This window comes from Colius striatus, chromosome 10, assembly GCF_028858725.1.
Source record: "Colius striatus isolate bColStr4 chromosome 10, bColStr4.1.hap1, whole genome shotgun sequence".
NCBI lineage: Eukaryota > Metazoa > Chordata > Aves > Coliiformes > Coliidae > Colius > Colius striatus.
In genome coordinates, this window is record NC_084768.1 from 4,094,594 (window position 1) to 4,113,727 (window position 19,134).

At 53.5% G+C, this 19,134-nt stretch overlaps 2 protein-coding genes across 3 annotated transcripts in view; both read right to left on the minus strand.

Annotated features, from left to right (window-relative positions):
- Positions 1 to 6,856: 6,856 nt before the first annotated feature.
- On the minus strand, positions 6,857 to 11,257 carry DIRAS3 (DIRAS family GTPase 3). 2 transcript variants are annotated; one of them, XM_062003311.1, is made up of 2 exons: positions 11,162 to 11,257; positions 6,857 to 9,564 (listed from the first exon to the last, which is right to left on the minus strand). In XM_062003311.1, the coding sequence occupies exon 2, from the start codon at positions 9,432 to 9,434 to the stop codon at positions 8,838 to 8,840; it is 597 nt and encodes a 198-aa protein (XP_061859295.1). In that variant the 5' UTR covers positions 9,435 to 9,564; positions 11,162 to 11,257; the 3' UTR covers positions 6,857 to 8,837. The 2 variants fall into 2 exon arrangements, with proteins under 2 accessions (XP_061859295.1, XP_061859294.1); XM_062003310.1 differs by having other exon boundaries at positions 9,760 to 11,257.
- A 4,185-nt stretch (positions 11,258 to 15,442) lies between these two features.
- Positions 15,443 to 19,134, minus strand: part of WLS (Wnt ligand secretion mediator) — a 31,582-nt gene continuing 27,890 nt past the window's right edge. Inside the window, exons 11-12 of the mRNA XM_062003309.1 lie at positions 18,285 to 18,438; positions 15,443 to 17,764 (exon numbers count right to left, since the gene is read on the minus strand). Of these exons, the coding sequence (XP_061859293.1) occupies positions 17,655 to 17,764; positions 18,285 to 18,438 (264 nt within the window). The 3' untranslated portion in view covers positions 15,443 to 17,654. The remainder of the gene's footprint in view (positions 17,765 to 18,284; positions 18,439 to 19,134) is intronic.

A 19,134-nucleotide genomic window follows, 5' to 3' on the forward strand; every position in this document is an offset into this window, starting at 1 on the left:
GCCCACCGCCGCGGTGGCCCCGCCCCGCAGAACGTGCCCACCGGGGGGCGGGGCCTTGCGGGAGGGGGCGGAGCCAACGCGCTGCGGGGCGGGGCTTGCCTCCTCTTCCCAGCAATGAATGGAGTTCCTGGCTGACCTACGCTACACATCCCTCCTCACTCTTTTCCACGTCCATGTTTTGTCAGACACTGACACAGCCTGGTGTAGAAAGCCACGGGGTCCCGTCTGAACCTCATGGCTTGACGGGAGGAGCCTGGCTAGAAACCGCTGCAACAAAAAGCCCCACGGAGACGTGCGTGTGACTGCTGCGCACAGCAACTCCTTGCCAGATTGCACAACCAAATCTGGTCTCATCTGTTCCAAAGGCTGGATTCAGAGCCAACGATGCTGTTTCTGAAGGGACTGTGACTGCAGCAGTGCTCGCCCAGGGACTGGAATGGTGTGGTGGCAGAGCACCTCGGATGCTGGACTGGCTAGAGCATCCCTGTGCCTCCACACCCGGGAAGGAGCCGGGCATCCCGTGGGGTCCGAGCCCTGGGGAGGAAAAGGCCTGGCATCTGCAAAGACTTGTCTGCTGCCCAAACGAGCCTGGCATGCCTCTGCTTGTGGGGCTGGGTGCTTTGATGCTGCGCATTGCTTGGGAGGACGTTTGTCTTCAGAGGCAGAGAAAGGCGTCACTGAACACAGGCTGGGAGCCCGCAGCAGCACTCCTTACAGCAGCTTAGCTTTGGGGGCTTAAACTTGAGATGGTTTCACCGTTTATTGCTCCCTTTTCCTGCACTGTAGCTGGTAACTCCTCAGTGCTCTGCAGTAAGTGCTGGGTACACAGAGGATATTATCAGTGCAAATTCCCCCACTCCCCAAAATTGTTACAAGAGAAAGAATTCCTCATGCAATTCCTCATTAAAAACAAAGCCAGTTCTGCCTGAGATTGGCTGCCAGACAGCCGGCCCCGGGCAGCAATGCCCTCTCGTGGGCTAACAAAGCAGCTACCCACTAATTCCGTTCTGATCGTCAGCTTAATTAACCAGCGCTAATTAATTACCTGTTCTCGCCCTGTCCCTTGCAACTCACCCCCAGTGACCAGGTGTGGGACCAGCCTGCCACAATAGGGCTGTGAAACTTCAGTGAGTGTGAAATTTGTATTTTCTCTATGACACTTCCCTTTTCCCCTTTGCCAGGGGCTGGATAAACACCCAGCATCAGCAGCTCTCCTGGCTTTCCTTCCTTTTCTTTCTGTCCCAGACTTAAATCAAAGGCTATCTCACCTTTGTCTGAAGTCAGGACTGAGTTCTTATAGATCTGCTGTGACACAAGCACAGTTTTTCCTTTCTCCTCCAAACCCAACCAACCAAAAATGCCAACAAGTGTTGATTATTATCAGTGTGTGTTAGGTCAGAGCATCCATACTATTAAAGAGCCTTTGCTTCGGGAGCTTACCTGCTTCCCACCTTTTGCCCATGCAGAAGGGCCACGGAGAAGCAGGGAGATGAAATGACCTTCCTGAGGATGCAGCACAGATCAGAGAGCAGCAGCAGCCCAAGGAAAACCACAACAATCCCCCCTGCAGCCAGGCCAGTGCCGAGGCAGCCCCAGCCTGCTGTCCTGCCTCGGCCTCGCTCCCCCCTGCCCTTCTGGCCACCGGCACCCCCAAAGAAAGCAACACAAAGCAAAGCAGCTGTTTGTTTTCCCAGCTTGCTTTTCACACACCTCACACCTGCATTCCAACCTGGGCTACTGCAAGTAGCCCTTCAGTTGTTTGGCTCTCTGATTGGCTCCCCTTACCCCACGGCACAGAGCGTGTGTGTTATTCCCTGCGCCAGGCCCACGCTGTGGATTTGCTGCCGTGCCCAGGCTGCAATCCTGTCCACCACCACCGTTTATCTTTGCTGAGCTCTCATTATTTCCTGCATAACAAGGTTTAGAGTTCAGCCAAGGGACATACTGCAATAATATAAACCTGGAAGACAGAAGATCTGGTCTCAGCATGCACTTTGGCCACACTGAAGCAAAGCCAGATTTCTTCTGCGTCAGCATCCACAACAAGGAGTGAGGTCAGTGCCACGGGAAAGGCAGAGCTTCGCCCCCAGCACAGAGAAAAGGCAGCCCTGCAGCCAGCCTGACACTCAGCAAGGCCTGTGCCCAGGGATGCCCTGGCTCTCCCACGGCCATCCCAGACAGGACAGACACCTCTTTGCCCAGAAGCAGTTCCTGGTGCCACGGGAGGTGCTGAGGGATGGGACCACAGAGGATGCTCCCAGCGCCTCGGGGCACTTGTGCTGAAACAGGATCCTCCCTGGAACATCCGGTGCACAACCAGCTGAACAAGAGAAACAGCAGTGGCTGCATAAATCTCTCCTTAAAGGCAATTAGTAAAACTGCTGTTGGCAGAAGCACTGCAGAGTGTGTGTCTCTCAAATCATTCAGTTGCAGAGGGAGTAAGACTCCCTGCCAGGGAGTAACACACAGCATCTCCCGCAACAGAGAGGGAGCAGACCTGGAAACGAAACGTGCTGCGTGTTTGCAAGCGGCTGCTGCCTCCCGGGCTGCTGGGACATGCCAGGGGGACGGCTGCAGTCCAGGGGATCCACAGCCCCCTAACAGCACCCTGGCAAATCAGCATCAGCTGCACGTGGGCAGGACTGGGTGAGCAGTGCCTGAAGGTCAAGAGCATCACCACAGAGGAGGGATGCACATAGAGACATAAAGTGACTTTTTCCCATGTGTTTGGGCCAAAGCTGCCAGCGGCAGAGCAGCAGAGCAGCAGAGCAGGCCTCCCCCAGGACACAGCAGCAGTTTTGCTGTTGTGCCAAGGAGGGTCAGTCTGAGCCCCTGGTGTGAGCATGGAGCTGCACTGCCGTGCACCCACCCTGTGTCCGTGCCCAAAGCTGCTTTCAGGGGCAGCCTGTTCTCAACCTGACACTTTTTATTACGTATTTTTACTTTAAGCATTCACCACTTTGTATCAAAAACTAGTTGTGTCATAAAAACACAGATATTTCCACTCGGTAGCTTTGCTGAGCTTGTACCTAACCAGAAAAGCACAAACACAATAATCTGACAACAGCTTGCTCCTGGAAAGGGGCTGACATAAGGCAGCAGGGCTGGCTGTGTCTTTTGGGAGAGGGTGGTCCCAGCTTTTTAACTCACCGGGCACAGGGTTCAGAGTAACAGTTACAGAAAGGTAGTTTATAAACGAACCAGGCAGATGTGCACAGCCAGCAGTCAAGAAAGGTTTTCTCTAGAGCAGAAGAGTAATCAAATTCCATGCAGATAAGTGGGAAGGAGCAGCGGAGGCACAGGAGACAGCGCAGGGTAATTCACAGCACAGCCATCCCTCACTGCTCCTCTGTCAGGGGCCAAGCCTGCACCCAGCACCTGTCCCTGACCTATCACAGCCCTGTTCCCCCTCATGATGGATCTCACTGCAACCTCACACGGGAGAAAAGCAGCCCCTCCATGGCAGTGCTGGCACTGGGGTTCTTCCCTCTCTTTTCCACTCCTTTTGCATGATTAGATGTGTGTTTGAAAGGGAGGGGTGCAGTGACAGCCTAGCAAGCAGCAGTGTCCATTAGGCAGGAGGCTGCTGCCCTGCAGTTGGCTTCACACGTTGCCCTGAGCTCTGTGATGTGCCGCACTCCCGCCCCAGCAGCCGCACAGGAGGCCACACCATCATTAAGACACGCTTTTACTCTTCCCAGGTGCACCGAGTCCCTTGTAACTACAGACCACGCATATAATGCAACATTGCTTGCTATTCAGAGCTGTTTGTCACATTAATCATGTGCCTGCTTCACCCTGGGAAGAGGAATTAGAATACAGCAATATTCTGGCTGCTTGTTTCTGAGAGACGTGTGTGGGCGGACGCCCCTGCCACCGCTCACGTTTTTCCCTTGCAAGTGTCACAGGAGAGCTGTTGGTGATGCTATTTTCTCCTGACACTAATTTTGTTGGCCAGGCTCAGGAAGGAAGCTGCCTCATGCCAGCCAACAAGCATCACATGCAAATAACCAGCATTGCTAACAGAGAAACCTTTGAACTTCTGGATTGCAGAGTGAAAACCTTGGAACAGCTTTAAAACCAAAGGTGCTGTGATAATTCTTCCTCCAGCAAAGAAAGAGGCGGTCTGCAGTGCCACTACCTCTGCCCATTAAACCTCTCCTGGCCTGACACCTTCTAGCCTGAACATCACTCAAGTCCCTGGGAATGAACTGCAATGCTGTCTCTGAAAACTATTTAAGAGCTCCTCAGTAGCAGAAAGCAAGGAACTGATTTTTCAGAGGAAAGTTTGAGACAAGTTTGAAAGAAAGATGGAGATCTTGAAATGCAGATCTAAGGAAAACCTGTTAACGCTCCACTCACTGCACGCTGCTTCCACCTTAGAGCAGCTGCTTAGTGGAGAAACTGAAAGACAAGGTTAAAAATTAGTGCTGGAAATACATCCCTAGCAGGTCTGGGCTAGGAACTGCCCATCCTCCTCAAGTCCTGAACCAGAGAGTAGAGAGGAACTGGGGGTGTTGAGCCCGGAGGAGGCTGAGGGGAAACAGAAGCATTCTCTGCAACTCCCTGACAGGAGGCTGTGGCTGGGGCCGGGGGGGGTCTATCTCTGCTCCTAAGTGACAAGACAAGAGGAAACAGCCTCAAGTTGTGCCAGAGAAGATTTAGATTGGAGAAGAGGAAAAAATTCTTCACAAAAAGCCTTGCCAAGGATTGGAATGGGTGGTGGAGTCCCTATGCCTGAAGGGATTCCAAAGCTGTGCAGCTGTGGGGCTGAGGGACATGGTTTGGTGGCCGTGCAGTGCTGGGGGAACGGTTGGACTCAATGAGCTTAAAGGTCTGTCCAGCCTCAAGGGTTCTGTGAGCAAACACAGTCAGTGGCTTTGCCTGAAACATCTCAGCCTCTATCCAGCACTCAGGCTACCAACAGCTCTCACCATTCATTCAGGATGTCATGCAGAGATTTTAGAGCCAACCGTGCTCCCCTCGTGACCCCGAAGGCTGTGACGGAGGCGTTACCGGCGAGCCAACAAGGTGGATCAGCTCCTCCATGACTGTGTCTCACCACGTCTGAACTCGTGAAGAACCACTCAGAAAAACACTGAGTTCTGGGACTGGATGAAGTTTGATTGCATGAGGGGAAAAAGAGAAAAAAAGAGAGAGAAAAAGAACCAAGTTGAGAAACAGTGAGTTGCCATTCTGCTCGCCAGATACGAGCTGAGTGTCAAGGCATGTCTCCCAGCTGCAGAGTTACAGGAGGCATAAACAGCTCCGTTAAAGCCCTGCTGTCACTGCCCGATGAGAAAGCACACTGTTGGCAAACAGCACTTAAGGCCAAAGGCTGTAAAGTAACACAGTAGCCAGCTCTATCAGACATAGGAATTGCTTGTTCACTTCAAACAGCTTCACCTGAGTGTCTTTCATCAGAGTGTCTTCTGCCCTTTGTAAAAACAATAAACCCAAACAACTAGACCTGCTCACTCTTTCTCAGCAGTGCTCACTCAAGGCTAAAGTATTTACTCCCAACATAGACTCCTCCACGCTGCAAAACACTTCAGTCCTTGAAGAAAAGCCAATGTTCCTTTAACTCAGCAAAATGCTCCGACGTGAGAAACAAAACACGTGTGCAATCAGCCCCCCAAGTGCAGTTCTGCAAGGGCCATGGATTACCTCAGGGATGATTTTACCCTCCAGTCTCTAAAACCAGCAACTCTATAGGTTTTCTCGTTAGCCTGAGAGTCGCAGTGCCCCAGCTACAGCAGCATGCCACAGCACGAAGGCGAGTCCAGGAGTGGTGCTGAGAAGAGCTGGAGGAGCAGGGCTGCGGCGCTGCAGTCTATCCCAGCACACACCAACCCACCAGCCCCAGGCTGGGAGGGAGCTGATCCAACCCGAGCTTCAATGATAACATTCACTTACAAGTGGAACGTGGCTGCTGTTCCATAAGGATGAAGGAGCATCCCCAGGCACCATGGTGTTCCGGTTACTCCCTAGAGTCATTCTTGACGCAGCTCCCTCAAGATAACCCTGCCATTCAGATTTATACGGAACTGTTAATAGCCAACACCTTGACAGGCATCAGCTCAGTTAAACTCCCCTTCTTGTAGGAATGATAGATTCCACACACACACAAATCAGAGTAGTTTGGTTTATGTGTAAACAAACTACACTTTATTAACCCACGTGAACTTCCAATACGATGGATGGAGCACACCCAAACCACAGATGATTTACACAGCATGAAAGGCGGCTGCCCAAGCGCCAGCCCACCCCAGCCTGCTCCACGCTCCCAGGTGTCCCCACCCCACATGGCACCCAACACCCTCAGACCACAGAAGGGGCTCTGCCAGTGATGCAAGAGCACCCGGGCAGGATTTGGCCTGCTTTGCTCCCGTTAGCTGTTCTGTGTGCTGTGCCAGCCTCCAGTCCCTGGTGTCTCCCCACCACGAGCGGAGAGAATGCCGCAGCCATTCGACACGACACGTTCCAGAACATCCCAGCTGGGTGAATAACTGCAGACCCACGCGGCCCTGCCTTTGCACAGGCATCTCCATGAAGGCAGTGGGAGTTGCAGAGACGTTACGAGGTCTCATGACATTTCCAAAAGGCTGAAATAGAAAACGTCTTACAGGGGTTTCAAAGGCTGGAATGGAACTGAGATAGTCTTTGCAGTAATAATTGCCAGATGCTAAAAACGACCCACGGAGAAGCATTGTATAACTGCTTGGAAGTGAAAGAACAGAGAGATCAAAACCTTGCACAAAGTCAGAGAGAAAAAAGGAAGAGTTATTTTCAAGCAAAGCCATTACGGCTGCTTCTCCAGCTGCCCTTCCGTTTGATTCACCCTGGACTGCAACAGAAGGGAAGGTTCCACGGGGCAGTGGCACAGAGGGCTACACCAGCTGGCAGCACCAGCCCAGCTCAGGAAGCTTGTGGGGCATCATCCCCAGTAAGAAAAGCCCGGTATGGTGCCTCCGTATCAGCTTGGCAAACCTGCACTTCCTTTTGGCAAGTGAGCCTAACGCTTCTGTCAGCACCAAGCACTCATCCAGAACTGGCTGGGGCTTCTGTAACCACCATCTTGATTTTCTGCTGAATCAAGTGGTGTGAGGGCTGCAGCTGTGACTGGGGCAGACTCCCCAGCACATGAGGGGCCAGCTGAGCCCTTACATGTGTGCGGGAACAGCCCAAGGGGATGGAGAAAGCAGCTACCTGGCAGACACAGGACACAATGAAGCATCAGGAGCCAGCACTGACCACAAGAGTTGTTCATATACACGAGATACTAACATAGATACAAACTTCATGGTGTTGTGTATCAGTCTGCAACACACAGCCCAATGGTGGCTGGAAGAACAGGCCCTGCTCTGGCAGCTTACGCAGAAAGCCAGCAGTTATTAATAGCCACTAATGCTTTCCAACTCAGACAGGGTGTGTACTTCCCAGCACCTCCTGGCTCCTATTTTGCTCATCTTCAACACTAAAATCCTTCCATGAGAAAAGGGCTATAAAGAGAAGCAATTCCTCTCTCCCACATACCTTGTGCCAGGACGATGCTGCTGCGTCACGATTAGATCTACGGTGCAATACTGAAGTCTTCACAGCCTTCTGCTTGGACTGAGACACACACAAGGTGGGAGATCTATGGCACAGGCTGAGAGCAAACACTTGCACTGATTTTCTTGAGATCTTTCTCAACCATGCACTGCAAATAAACCTCATCATGCTTGTCTGTTGTTAACAACAGCAAAAAAACCCATAAAGGTAAGCAGGGGGAGGGAAACAAGAGATGGATGAAGGCCATGTCTCCAGGCCTTTCACCTCTGGGAAGTGTCTGCTACGAGCTTCCCTCAGAGAGGAGTTTGCTGTCAACACACAGCTTCCAAGTGCAGATGTTTCTTCCCGAAGGAGTGTTACCTGAACCAACGTGTCACAAGTCTCAGCTAAAACCTGGGTAACTTGAAGAGAGAGGGGAAAAAAGATATCTAGGAGAACTCTATGGGTACTGCAAAAGTACCTTCAGTCACATGCAAAACCAGACTGAGAGCTGGGAAGGAAAGGCAAACTGCCCAGACAACCAGCTGACCACTGGGGCTTACAGTCACCGAGTTACCTTTGTGAGGGAGGCAGCTCTTGCTCAAGGATGCTGAGAATCACCCCCGCATTCGGAGCTGGAGCACGTGGAACCTCCCGTCTCAGTGAGCAGGGGAAGTCAGAGTAAACAAGCAGCCTGATTATACACAGGCAGAGCTGGAATCACTCACGGAACTGCAGAGGTCTCAGGAATTACACGGCACACAGCTAAACCTAACTTCTACCATGAAAAAGAAATGCATCTTTGGTAGGGGAGCCAGTCTGTCTGCCAGCAATGCAAGCATCAGGAGCCACACACACATTCCCTTGCAGTGCAAATGCCTAGCTTTGTTAAGGATCTGCTGCAGTCAACAAATCCCTGGAAACGATTTTTGAAGTATACATGTTATAGATATATCATCATTTCTTCTGAGCTAACAGGCTGGAAACAAAACCTAGCATATACTCACAGGAAGAGAGGTGTTTCTTTCTGACTGACATTTTTCTCTCCTGTAAACTTCTTGCATTAAAAACTTCTAGTCACATGTACTGGCTAACATTCAACGTTTATTGTTTTAAAAATATAACCATGCAGAAATTCATCCTCTTTAAAACCAAAGTATAAAACAATCCAGCAGAGATCTGAGAGACAAGCAGTAGCCCTGTAAGGCATAGGTTCATCTGAAACCTCCAGCAGAAGGACTACTTTCTGTGGGAGCCCACGCTCCGATTGCACCATGCAGGGGTGCGAGTCCAGCCAAAGTCAATCACATAACAGAGCACTTGCCTTGCAGTTTATCCTTCTTTTTCTGCTGCTTGGATTTCTTTCCATCCACCTGGAGACTGATAGTTCTCCTCTTCTCCAGATTCAGGAGCTCCTGGAAAAGCTCCTGCACATTGTAGTTCATTTTGGCTGACGTCTCCATAAAGGAGCACTTCCACTTGCTGGCTAATGCTTGCCCCTCGCTGGCATCCAGCTCCCTCTGGGTCTCGTCACTTTTGTTACCCACCAGCATTATTGGGATTTTTTGGATGTCCTCTTTAATCTGACAAATCTGTTCAAAGATGGGCTGAAGATCTTCCATGGACTGCCTGCTGGTGACAGAGTACACCAAGATGAAAGCATGCCCTTTGGATATGGACAGCCTCTGCATAGCAGGGAACTGATGGCTTCCTGTGGTGTCTGTAATCTGAAGGGTGCAGATGCTCTTATCACAGCTGATTACCTGCCGGTAGGTATCTTCGATGGTGGGGATATAGGTTTCCCTGAAAGTTCCCCTCACAAAACGAAGGACCAAGGAGCTCTTGCCAACCCCTGCTGCTCCAAACACAACCACCCTGTAATCATTGCTTTGTTCAGGCATGTCTGCTGCGCTGAGCTGCAAGTGGAGGTTTTAACTGGAAAACCCCGGGTTCTTCAAGTTTACACACCCCTATATACAGAGGCTGCTTGTGGAGAAGCAAGAAGGAGGGGGCAAAGAGGAAAGAGAGGCGCTATGGGGAGAGAAAGAAAAAGACATTGTTCATCCCATCTCGGTAATTTTACGGTACGTTCCTGAAACAAGCAACGAAATAAGTCGCTCCCCTCCCATCCTGGTTTGTTTTTGCGTTAAAAAGAAACACCCCACTATCCCCCCAGGCACACATCCCACGCACGCTTAACATTATGAGAGGAGAAAACGCCTTCACCTATCGCCATCAGCTCCACTGTCCAGCGGCACGAGACGATGATCGCGTAGGAGCCGCGGAGCTGGGGCCGGCTCCGCGCGGGGCTCCGCCGCTGCAGGGAGCGCAGCCTCGGCTCGGCTCCGCGCCCGCCCCCGCCTCCTCCCCCGCTCCGCACCGGCGGGCGGGCAGCGCTGGCGGGGCCCTCGGCTGCCGCTCTGCTCCTCGATACTCCATCCATCCACCTCCCCCAGGCTGCAGGCGCTGCGGGCGGGGAGAGCCGGGCGCTGGCTGCGCTCCCGAGGGTGGGTGGCAGCTACCGCAGCGGGCTGGGCCACCTCCCGGCCCCAGCACCGCCCAGCAGCCGGGGGCACCGGCCCCCGCTGCCTGCTTACCCCCGCGCTTCAAAGCCACCGCACACCGAGCCTTCGCCTCAGGAGCCCCGTAGTAATAAACCGACCACCGACACAAAGCCCGGAATCAGTGGCTAAAGCTGCTGGAGCACAGTTTGGGTGCTCCTTCCCTCTAATTCCCTGCACAACCGAAGGCGAGTTTATTTTCCTCCCATCGCACTTCCTTCAGTCCCCTGCACCACAGAGCCCAGGCACCGATGGCTTTTATAGAATCGTTTTGGTTGGAAAAGACATTTTAAAGCTCATGGAGTCCCATCCCTGCCCTCACCCTGCCCTGCCCAGCACTACCCCACGGCCTCAGCACCTCAGCTTTGGGATCCCTCCAGGGCTGGGCACTCCCCCAGCTCCCTGGGCAGCCTGGCACAGGGCCTGACACCCCTCTCTCAAGGAAAAAAGTTCTGTTTCAGCTCCAATTTCACCTCCCCTGGGGCAACTTGAGCCCGTTTCCTCTTGTCCTGTAATTCATTACTGGGGAGATGCAACCGACCCCCAGCTCCCTGTAGCCTCCTGTCAGGGAGTTGCAGAGGGTGCTCCTGTCAGCCCTCAGCCTCCTCTTCTCCAGGCTCAACACCCCCATCCCTCAGCCCTTCCCCAGCTCCCTGCCCGGCTCTGGCCACGCTCCAGCCCCTCGGTGTCCCTCTGGCAGTGAGTGAGGGGCTCCCACAGCACTCCAGCTGCAGCCGCCCCAGGGCCCAGCACAGAGGATTTTGCCCAGCCTGCACCTTCCTCAGCTCAAATTTAAGGGAGATTCTGTTTCAACGTTTAAAATACACGTCAGCCTTCTAGTCCTGCTGCCAGAAAGCAACAGGGATGACCTGATGTGTTCCTGCAGCCTTCCCCAGAGAAGCCACCAAACCTTCTGGGCTCTGCGGGCTCGGGTCCCTGCTGCGGCTCCCTGGCGCCGCAAACACAGGGGCTGCGTGTCACGACCACAAGCTGTGTTTCTCCTCGCTTCTGAAAAGTTTCCCCTAACAACATCACGTTCCCTGAAGGCTGACGAGATAACCGAATACCTGCCAGCAGCAGACGTCCCCGTCGCTCCGCTTCCACACGGGCGCGGGGCCGAGGCCGCGGGGCCCGTCCCGCCGAGCCGCCGCCATGTCGGGCGGGAGGGGGCGCGCGCAGCAGCCGCCTCAGGGCGCCGCGGCGGGAAGCGCGAGGCGGGAAGCGCGGCCCGGGCCCCAGCGCCCGTCCCGCTGCGGCAGCCCGCGTCGCCCCTCAGCCCCGCTGCGCCCGCCCGCGTCGCCCCTCAGCCCCGCTGCGCCCCTCAGCCCCGGGGCGCCTGCCCGCGTCGCCCGTCAGCCCCGCTGCGCCAGCCCGCGTCGCCCCTCAGCCCCGCTGCGCCTGCCCCGCATCGCCCCTCAGCCCCGCTGTGCGCCAGCCCGCATCGCCCCTCAGCCCCGCATCGCCCCTCAGCCCCGCTGTGCGCCAGCCCGCATCGCCCCTCAGCCCCGCATCGCCCCTCAGCCCCGCTGTGCGCCAGCCCGCATCGCCCCTCAGCCCCGCATCGCCCCTCAGCCCCGCTGCGCCAGCCCGCATCGCCCCTCAGCGCCACATCGCCCCTCAGCCCCGCTGCGCCAGCCCGCATCGCCCCTCAGCGCCACATCGCCCCTCAGCCCCGCGGCGCCAGTCCGCATCGCCCCTCAGCCCCGCATCGCCCCTCAGCCCCGCGGCGCCAGCCCGCATCGCCCCTCAGCCCCGCATCGCCCCTCAGCCCCGCTGCTCCTGCGCCGCATCGCCCCTCAGCCCCGCAGCGCCCCTCAGCCCCGCTGTGCCTGCCCCGCATCGCCCCTCAGCCCCGCATCGCCCCTCAGCCCCCGGGGCTCAGCCCCAGGCAGGCTCCAGCGAGGGGAGCCCGCTCCTCCAGAGCCACTCACCTGCATCCAGACAGAGACCACACTGGCCTCTGGAGCATGGCCAGAGCCGGGCAGCAGAGCTAGGGAAGGGACTGGAGCACAAGGGTGCTGGAGAGGGGCTGAGGGAATGGGGGTGTCGAGCCTGGAGGAGGCTGAGGGGACACATGAGCACCCTCTGACACTCCCTGACAGGAGGTTTTAAGTGAGGTGGTGGTCAGGCTCTGCTCCCAAGTAAGACGACCCAGGACAAGAGAAAACTACCTCAGAGTGTGCCAGGGGAGGTTTAGATTGATGATTAGGAAAAGCTTGACTGAGATTAGGACTGGTTCTCATCTCAGCTGCACAACATACAAGCAGAACAACATGTTTTTGCAAAGTACTGGGAAACACCTGGGGTAGAACTTGGATCAAATCCACCCAAAAGTAAAGAGCACTGTGCCTGAGACCTTGAAAGCAAAGCCTCTAACGCCCGTGAGGCATCCCGTTGCACCGAGCTACTTTTGCAGTTCCTCTCTGAAATAATGACACAATAATCAAATAATATTCATAAAAACAGAGGAATAAACCAGAGCTTTTTAACAGTACACTAATCAATTCTGCTTCAGACAAAGGGAGGAAAATTAGTTTTAACGAACCACAGGTCTATTATGTGATTAGTGCTGTAGTCACAGCTGCTGAGTCACAACTGCGGAGAGAGATGATGCTATTCAGGGGACTGTTGTTCATTAGTCATCTCCATCAACCCCTGCTCAGCTCTGTAGGTGTAAATACAAGGGGTAGCCCACAGGCAACCACAGGAGCTTGTGTGTGTTCCAGTGTGAGCAAACCCAAACGCCTGGTGTGGTGAAAGGTGGGGGCATTGCTGGGGTGGCAGGGTGCCCAGCAGTGCAGCGGGCAGGCGGCGTGGGACCTGTGTGACCACACGTGCTGCAGACACCTCTGCACAGAACTCCTGGGGATCTGCCCCATCACCTCAGCAGCAGCTTCCCACAGCTTACCTTCAGCACACCTCACCCGGCTCTCCAAGACAGTGCCCTCGGGGATTCCTAAATCCAGAAGGTGCTGCAATGGTGCCTGAGCTGTCCCGAGTGCATGCGGTTGGCAGTGACGCTGCCCTGTGCATTTCATCTCCTGCAGGGATTGATTTGGATCAACGAAAAGATTTCTCTCCAAGAGCAGAGACTTTCCCTGTGCAAAAGCTTGTCTTCCCCAGGTCCTCGGGCTCTGGCATGCCTGCCTGCCAGCAGCATCCCAGATGAGAGCACAGCCAGGCCGTGACAAAAGCTGTCACGAGCCCGGCTGAGTGCAGGCAACGCCTGTTTCCCTTTCCACCCACCCTGGCTGTGGGTTGGAACACCAGCAAACCCAGGAGCAGCGGTTTGCAGTGGGCACTGAGCCTCACACCCCTCTGCCTGGCTGCTGCAAGAGGCCCAGGGCAGGATTTCATCACCTCTCACCTCCCCTTTGCTGGAAAATGACTCCTGTCCCTCCCTTTATGGGTCTTGTCTCCCCAGGCAGGACGGCTGTCTTGTGGCAAATCTGCAAACCATTCACTTTGCCTGAATTCTATCATTAATGGGGATGGCCACCAGAGCTGATTTATAAGGCATCATTTCTGGTGTTTATGGGGTATTCATTAGCCACAATGAGATGCTAAGTAGCAATTAGTAGCCTATTTGCTACCACAGCTAGCCAAAGCTGGCTCAAAGGCAGCTATCTCATTTTCAGACATTTTCCAAGCCTCCCAAGGTTTGGGTGGATGAGCCTTTCCTCCTCAGCTGGGGCTGCTGGGACCGGGTTTAAACAGGACAAGGAGAAAATGCCGGCACCTCCCTCTGCCCAGCCAGTGCTGACAGCACCATGAGACCTGGGGACAGCCTCAGACTGCTGCTGGGACACTCCATCTCTGCTTCTTCCATTTCTAAGCCAGGAAATACAGCCAGGTGCCCTTCAGCCCTTTTTGTCCCCCTTCCCTGAGCTCTTCTGAGACCTAACACACCTTTCCAGAGCGATGGACACGGGGCACAAGCCCCACTCCCCAAGTGCCTCCCGGGAACATCGCTGCAAATATCACAGCACCAGCTTCTTGTGGATCCTTTGCTGCAGATGGGTTCCCCGGGAGGGAGAGAGCAAAGGACAGGCTGACAAAGCTATGTCCGAGTCTGCTGCAGCTCCCTGCTTTGCTCTTCAGTTTCAAACCAGTTCTAGAGCAAAGACTGGTCCTACACCTCTCAGAAAAGAGTAATGAGGAAAACAAACTATTCCAGCCAAAGACAATTTTCAGAGCTCACAACTGATGGTCCCCAGCTCACCCAAGAAAGCCCATCACCACCCATCTCCCCTCCTACTGTGGTTGCTCACAGTAACACTGATGGCCTCTGCAGGAAACTCTCTGGTAGGTTTCCCCCCCTCTCCAGTTCTCACGGTGTCCTTGCCTGGTGGCACAGGAGCACAATGCTCCTGGTACAGCTCAGACCCTCACAGCAGCACTTTGCCTGTAATAGGAACTCTCACATGTGAGCCAATTTCCCACCTTTTGAGAGGTGAGGGATTTAGTCTCTCCAGCTCCAGAGGAAAGCCGCGTTCTGGTGGCAGCAGAGGGCAGCAAAGGCCTTTCAGGGCAGCATCCCAGCCTAAGGAACTGGGGGAGAGAAGCCCGTGGGAGGGTGGCAGTGGTTTTACAGTTGTTTAAAATTCATTACTTTCCTCTTTTGAAATTCATTAGATCCTTCTAGTCCGTCTTTGAGCAGCCCTAGTCCCTGGCCGAGGCAGCGGCGTTACAGCCAGGCAGAGATGGAGCCACAGGCTCTGCCTGCAACTCTGCAGCCCAGTTCCCCTCACGCAGCACCCAGCGACACCAACTTCAAGCTGTTGACACTGCAATGAATCTGCCATCATCAAACCTTCCATTACTCCTTCAGGGCAAGTCCTGGGAAACCTTTTTGTTTGGTTTACAGGCAGAAGGATGATGTGGGGAGCGGCAGTGCCTTTGAATACAGCAGCAGCTGGAGTAAGCTGCCCAAACCCTGACATCTCAGTGGGGTGGGTAAGAGCCAGCATGTCACATCCACAGCCAAGGTGTGAAAACTGTGGGGCTGTGGAGCAGCAACAGGCAGGGGAGAGCCCCAAGGCAAACCCAAGGGTTGGGCCCTTCATGGGAGCAGGCTGGGGCTGTGACCAGTGCTCCAGAGATGAGGCAGAAATGGCTCTGCTAACCCTTAGTCCCGAAGCAAAGGTTTGAAAGGCACAAAAGGCATCGAAGCACCATGTTTCTGTGTTGCAACGTGTTTGGGTAGAGATGCAGGAGAAAACTGTCCCAGTCAACTGCTTCCTCTAGGAAAAAGCCATGAGACTTGCAGCTGCCTGAAGTCAGAGCAAATGAAGCAAACAAGCTCACAGCAGAGGTGATTTCTGTCACTGAACCAGGCTGGCCACAAATCCACAATACTGTATATTTTATTTAAATTAACAAAACTACTCGTTTTCCAGGTGGCCTAAAGCACTCTGTAAAAACCAGACTCAACCTAAACAAAAAAGGATATGCTTTAATAAGACCCAGGGACTACTTCTGAGACACGTAAGTAGGGCTGAGGAATCAAGAAATAAAAAACCTCCCACACACACATCCACACGCCCCATGAACACACTGTTAGTGTTGGACACGAGATTTGGTTTTAAAGCTGCAGCTGCCCGTCTGTGAGGAGCCTTTACACAACGCAACGCTACCCTAAGCCGTAAGAGAAACCACGGACACGTCTATCAGAACAACATAAATACCATGTAAGAACCCAAGAGAAAGAGGCTGTTAAAGCTGCAAAGGGGAGAGCTCAGCCAGGCACACGGCCACGGGCACCAATTCAACTCACACTGCCGCTGAACCACAGCAGCAGGACCATTGCTTGGACCCAGCAGCACTTGCTTTCCTTATGTAAGCTCCTCACAAGTCCCAGCTGCTGGCTGTGTTGAAGGTGTGGGCCCTGCACTTATTCCACATGCACTGTGACCCCTCCTTTTTCTACTTTTTTCCCCTTTTAAACCACATTTCCTTTCAGTACATGGGCACTGCCATCCTGCTTTACAGAAAGAAACCCATCAAACTTACAAACGTGCTTGAAACAGTGACAGGGATGGGCAGAGCTGGACTGAGCAGCCACCCCTCGGTGCTGCAGCCCATGCCAACAGCGGGGCAGCTGTGTGGGCAGCCAGGGATGGGCATCACTGAGCAGGAGCTGCCTCCTGGGGTGGGAATCACTGAGCTTTAAAGATCCAACCTGTCACCTTTTCCAGTGCCGTGTTTCTACTGGTACCCTCGATGGTCACCCATCAGCCACTTTAGAGGCTTCTCCTCTCTCTCAATCTGACCAGACAGCAGCAGCAGATTTCTTATCTTTTAGGAACAAAACTGAGCTGGGGAGGTCAAGTTACGTGTTACTAGCAGCTAATACAAACATTTAGTAGTGCCAGGTGAGGTCCCCTGGATCCTCTAGGCCATGGAAGAAGGTGGGCCCTGAGCAACACAGATCCTTTTGGCCACACCATTAACCCTTCTCCCAGCCGGTCTCCAGCTCAGCCCAGTTGATGCCTCCACCCCAGAGCAGTTTCCCTTCCCCTCATACTGCCAAGCAGCCTCACAGGTAGACACCCTGGGCACAGCATGGGGCAGAGAGACCTCAGCCTCAAAGCAAACCCCCACCTTAGTGCATGACAAGCAGATTGTTTTCAAGTCTAAGAAGCCCTGGAAGGATTCAGCTCTGCCGAGTGTGCTCCAGCCTGGCAGTGCAAGGAGGAGTGGGACTGCCTGAGGTCCTCTGCCCAGCTCAAAGGCATAGGAGCCAAGAACACACCATCCCTTCTGTGGCCCTTCTCTCCTCCCCATGGCACATAAGGAGCAGAGAAACTAATGAGCTGTAACAAAAAGGTACAGTGGACGAAGACAACAAAAAGCAAGGGAAGCCAAAGGGGCCGAGAATACGAGAGCTGGCTCTGGGAAATAGGAAGGGAGTCCTCCTTTGCACTGAGACCCAGCTCAGGCATCCAGGTTTACACTCCTCTGTCCTTGAACACCCGCAAAACCTACTGAGAAAGTGTGTTGCTGCTTGGAGTCTGCTCCCTTCCCCAACGGGTTTGTTCAAGGGTCAGAGGTTTGCTGTGGAGTTTCAGGGCTGTACTGAAGACCTCAAGCAATTACAGATGGTAGAATTCAATGGGTTTTTTTGCAATGAGGCTTTAGCTCCCCCCTCTACCAAACACTGTGTTTGAAGTTACACACAAGAATCAAACTGGTGGCACAGAACACGTGCTCCCTGACTGAGCTCCCACCACCTTCACGCACAAGCATATGTCAGCCAGAACACAGCAGCCCAACGCCAGTGCTGCCCCTTCCCAACGCCTGAGCGCCCGACTTTGCAACCTTAATGCTTTCTAGCAGGTTTTTACATGCTGGAGTGTAACACAATATACAGATCCCTCCCCCCAGAAAGAACTACACCATATTAAAGAGTTTACAAATGTTCTGCTCGGTGCCACTGCTCTGTGAGACCACGCTGGGTACAGGGTCCTGGAGAAGCGAGGCAGGTCAGAGAGCTCTTGCCCTTGTGTTGTCCTCTGCACTCCCCACGCTCTGGGTCCCAGCTGAGGCCACCTCTCAGTGTCACTCCTGAGCCTCCTTGCGAGACAGTTTATACACCTCTGTGGGTCCATCCACGTGGGTGATGGTGGTGGTGAGCTGAAGCTCTTCCCCACTGTTTGCTCCCAGGTCACCTGAGAAACAAAGTTATTTCATTAGCCTGGTCTCTCAAATATTTGAGAATTAGAAAGCAACAGACCTGGTTTACTTCCTCCAGGCTGTCAGGAGCTACCTGAGCTATGGACTATGCAACATCTCTAGAAATGCTTTTATTTACAGTTATTTCAATAGAAGCAAATTAGTAAAGGCCACTTTTTGTTCTACTGAAGACTACTGACAAAGGACCCCACAGCACTGCCATTCCGTACTTGCCCAGATTTCTGTTTTCCCCTTTCCCTGTCCCTTCATTTGAGCTACACCACTGGGCAATGCTAAGAGGTACAAACAACTCTCCAGAAGGTTTCAGACAGCCTTAGTGGAACATTCAAACCTGTCTATAACCTAGCCATTAATTAAAGTGTCTGCTAGGAAAACCACACTGTCATTTGCATAATATTGCAAGGTGCAATGGCAGAAATCCTCTCCCAAAAGGTCTTGCCCACTTGATGCCACGTTCTTCCCCAGCCAGCCCTCAGAGCACGAAGAGCCACTCACTGGTGGACTGCTCATCACCGTAGTTCTTGTGGGATGGTGCATACAGGAACATCAGGGCGAAGACGTAGAGGTTCCACATGCCGTAGATGCCGGTGAAGAAGGCGCTGTTCAACTGGATCGTGATGTCTCCCCACTTCCAGTGGCCTTCAGTCACCTGCCCAGGACAAAAGCCACGTTGGCCCATCAGCAAGGCCAAATGCTGCAGAAGTGACCCCCTGAAACATCAGCTTTGAGTAAATCCATCAGAATGGTGCCAGTGCGACAGGATGGAGTACAGGGAGTGTAACAGACTCAGCAGCACAGAAGTCGGGCCAGGATTCTCCTCTTTAGCCTCAACCTGCAGGAGAAAAGTCCTCCCTACAAAAATGATTGCATCAGGATTCCTTTAACTGGGATTTATCATCCTTAAGTGTGACAAATGTCTCATCCTCTGATCTCTCTCTGCCGAATCCGATGTGTTCAGCAAGGACTGCCACAGAAAGGGCAGTACGTAGGAGACAGCTAGTTACATCAGAAAACATCACACTTCTATAAATAGCCCTTTTAAAGAAGGAAAAGCAGCATGAATAATGCTAAGAGCTAATGTGCTGAATGCCTGCCTCTGCTTCTGTCTTACAGACAGCATCAGCCTTAGGCATGCAGAGATGGGTCATGATTTACAAAAACGCAATCAATATTAATATTACTGGAGTCATCAACATTAACCCTAACTGAGGATGCACAGACTGGTCACACTGAGATGTTGGCTCTCCATCAAAAGGCTTGAAGGGGGAAGAGGAGAGCCAAACCTGCTCGAGAAGAGGAATGTGTTACTCTGGTACACAGTGATGGTCATTAGCACTCACTGATG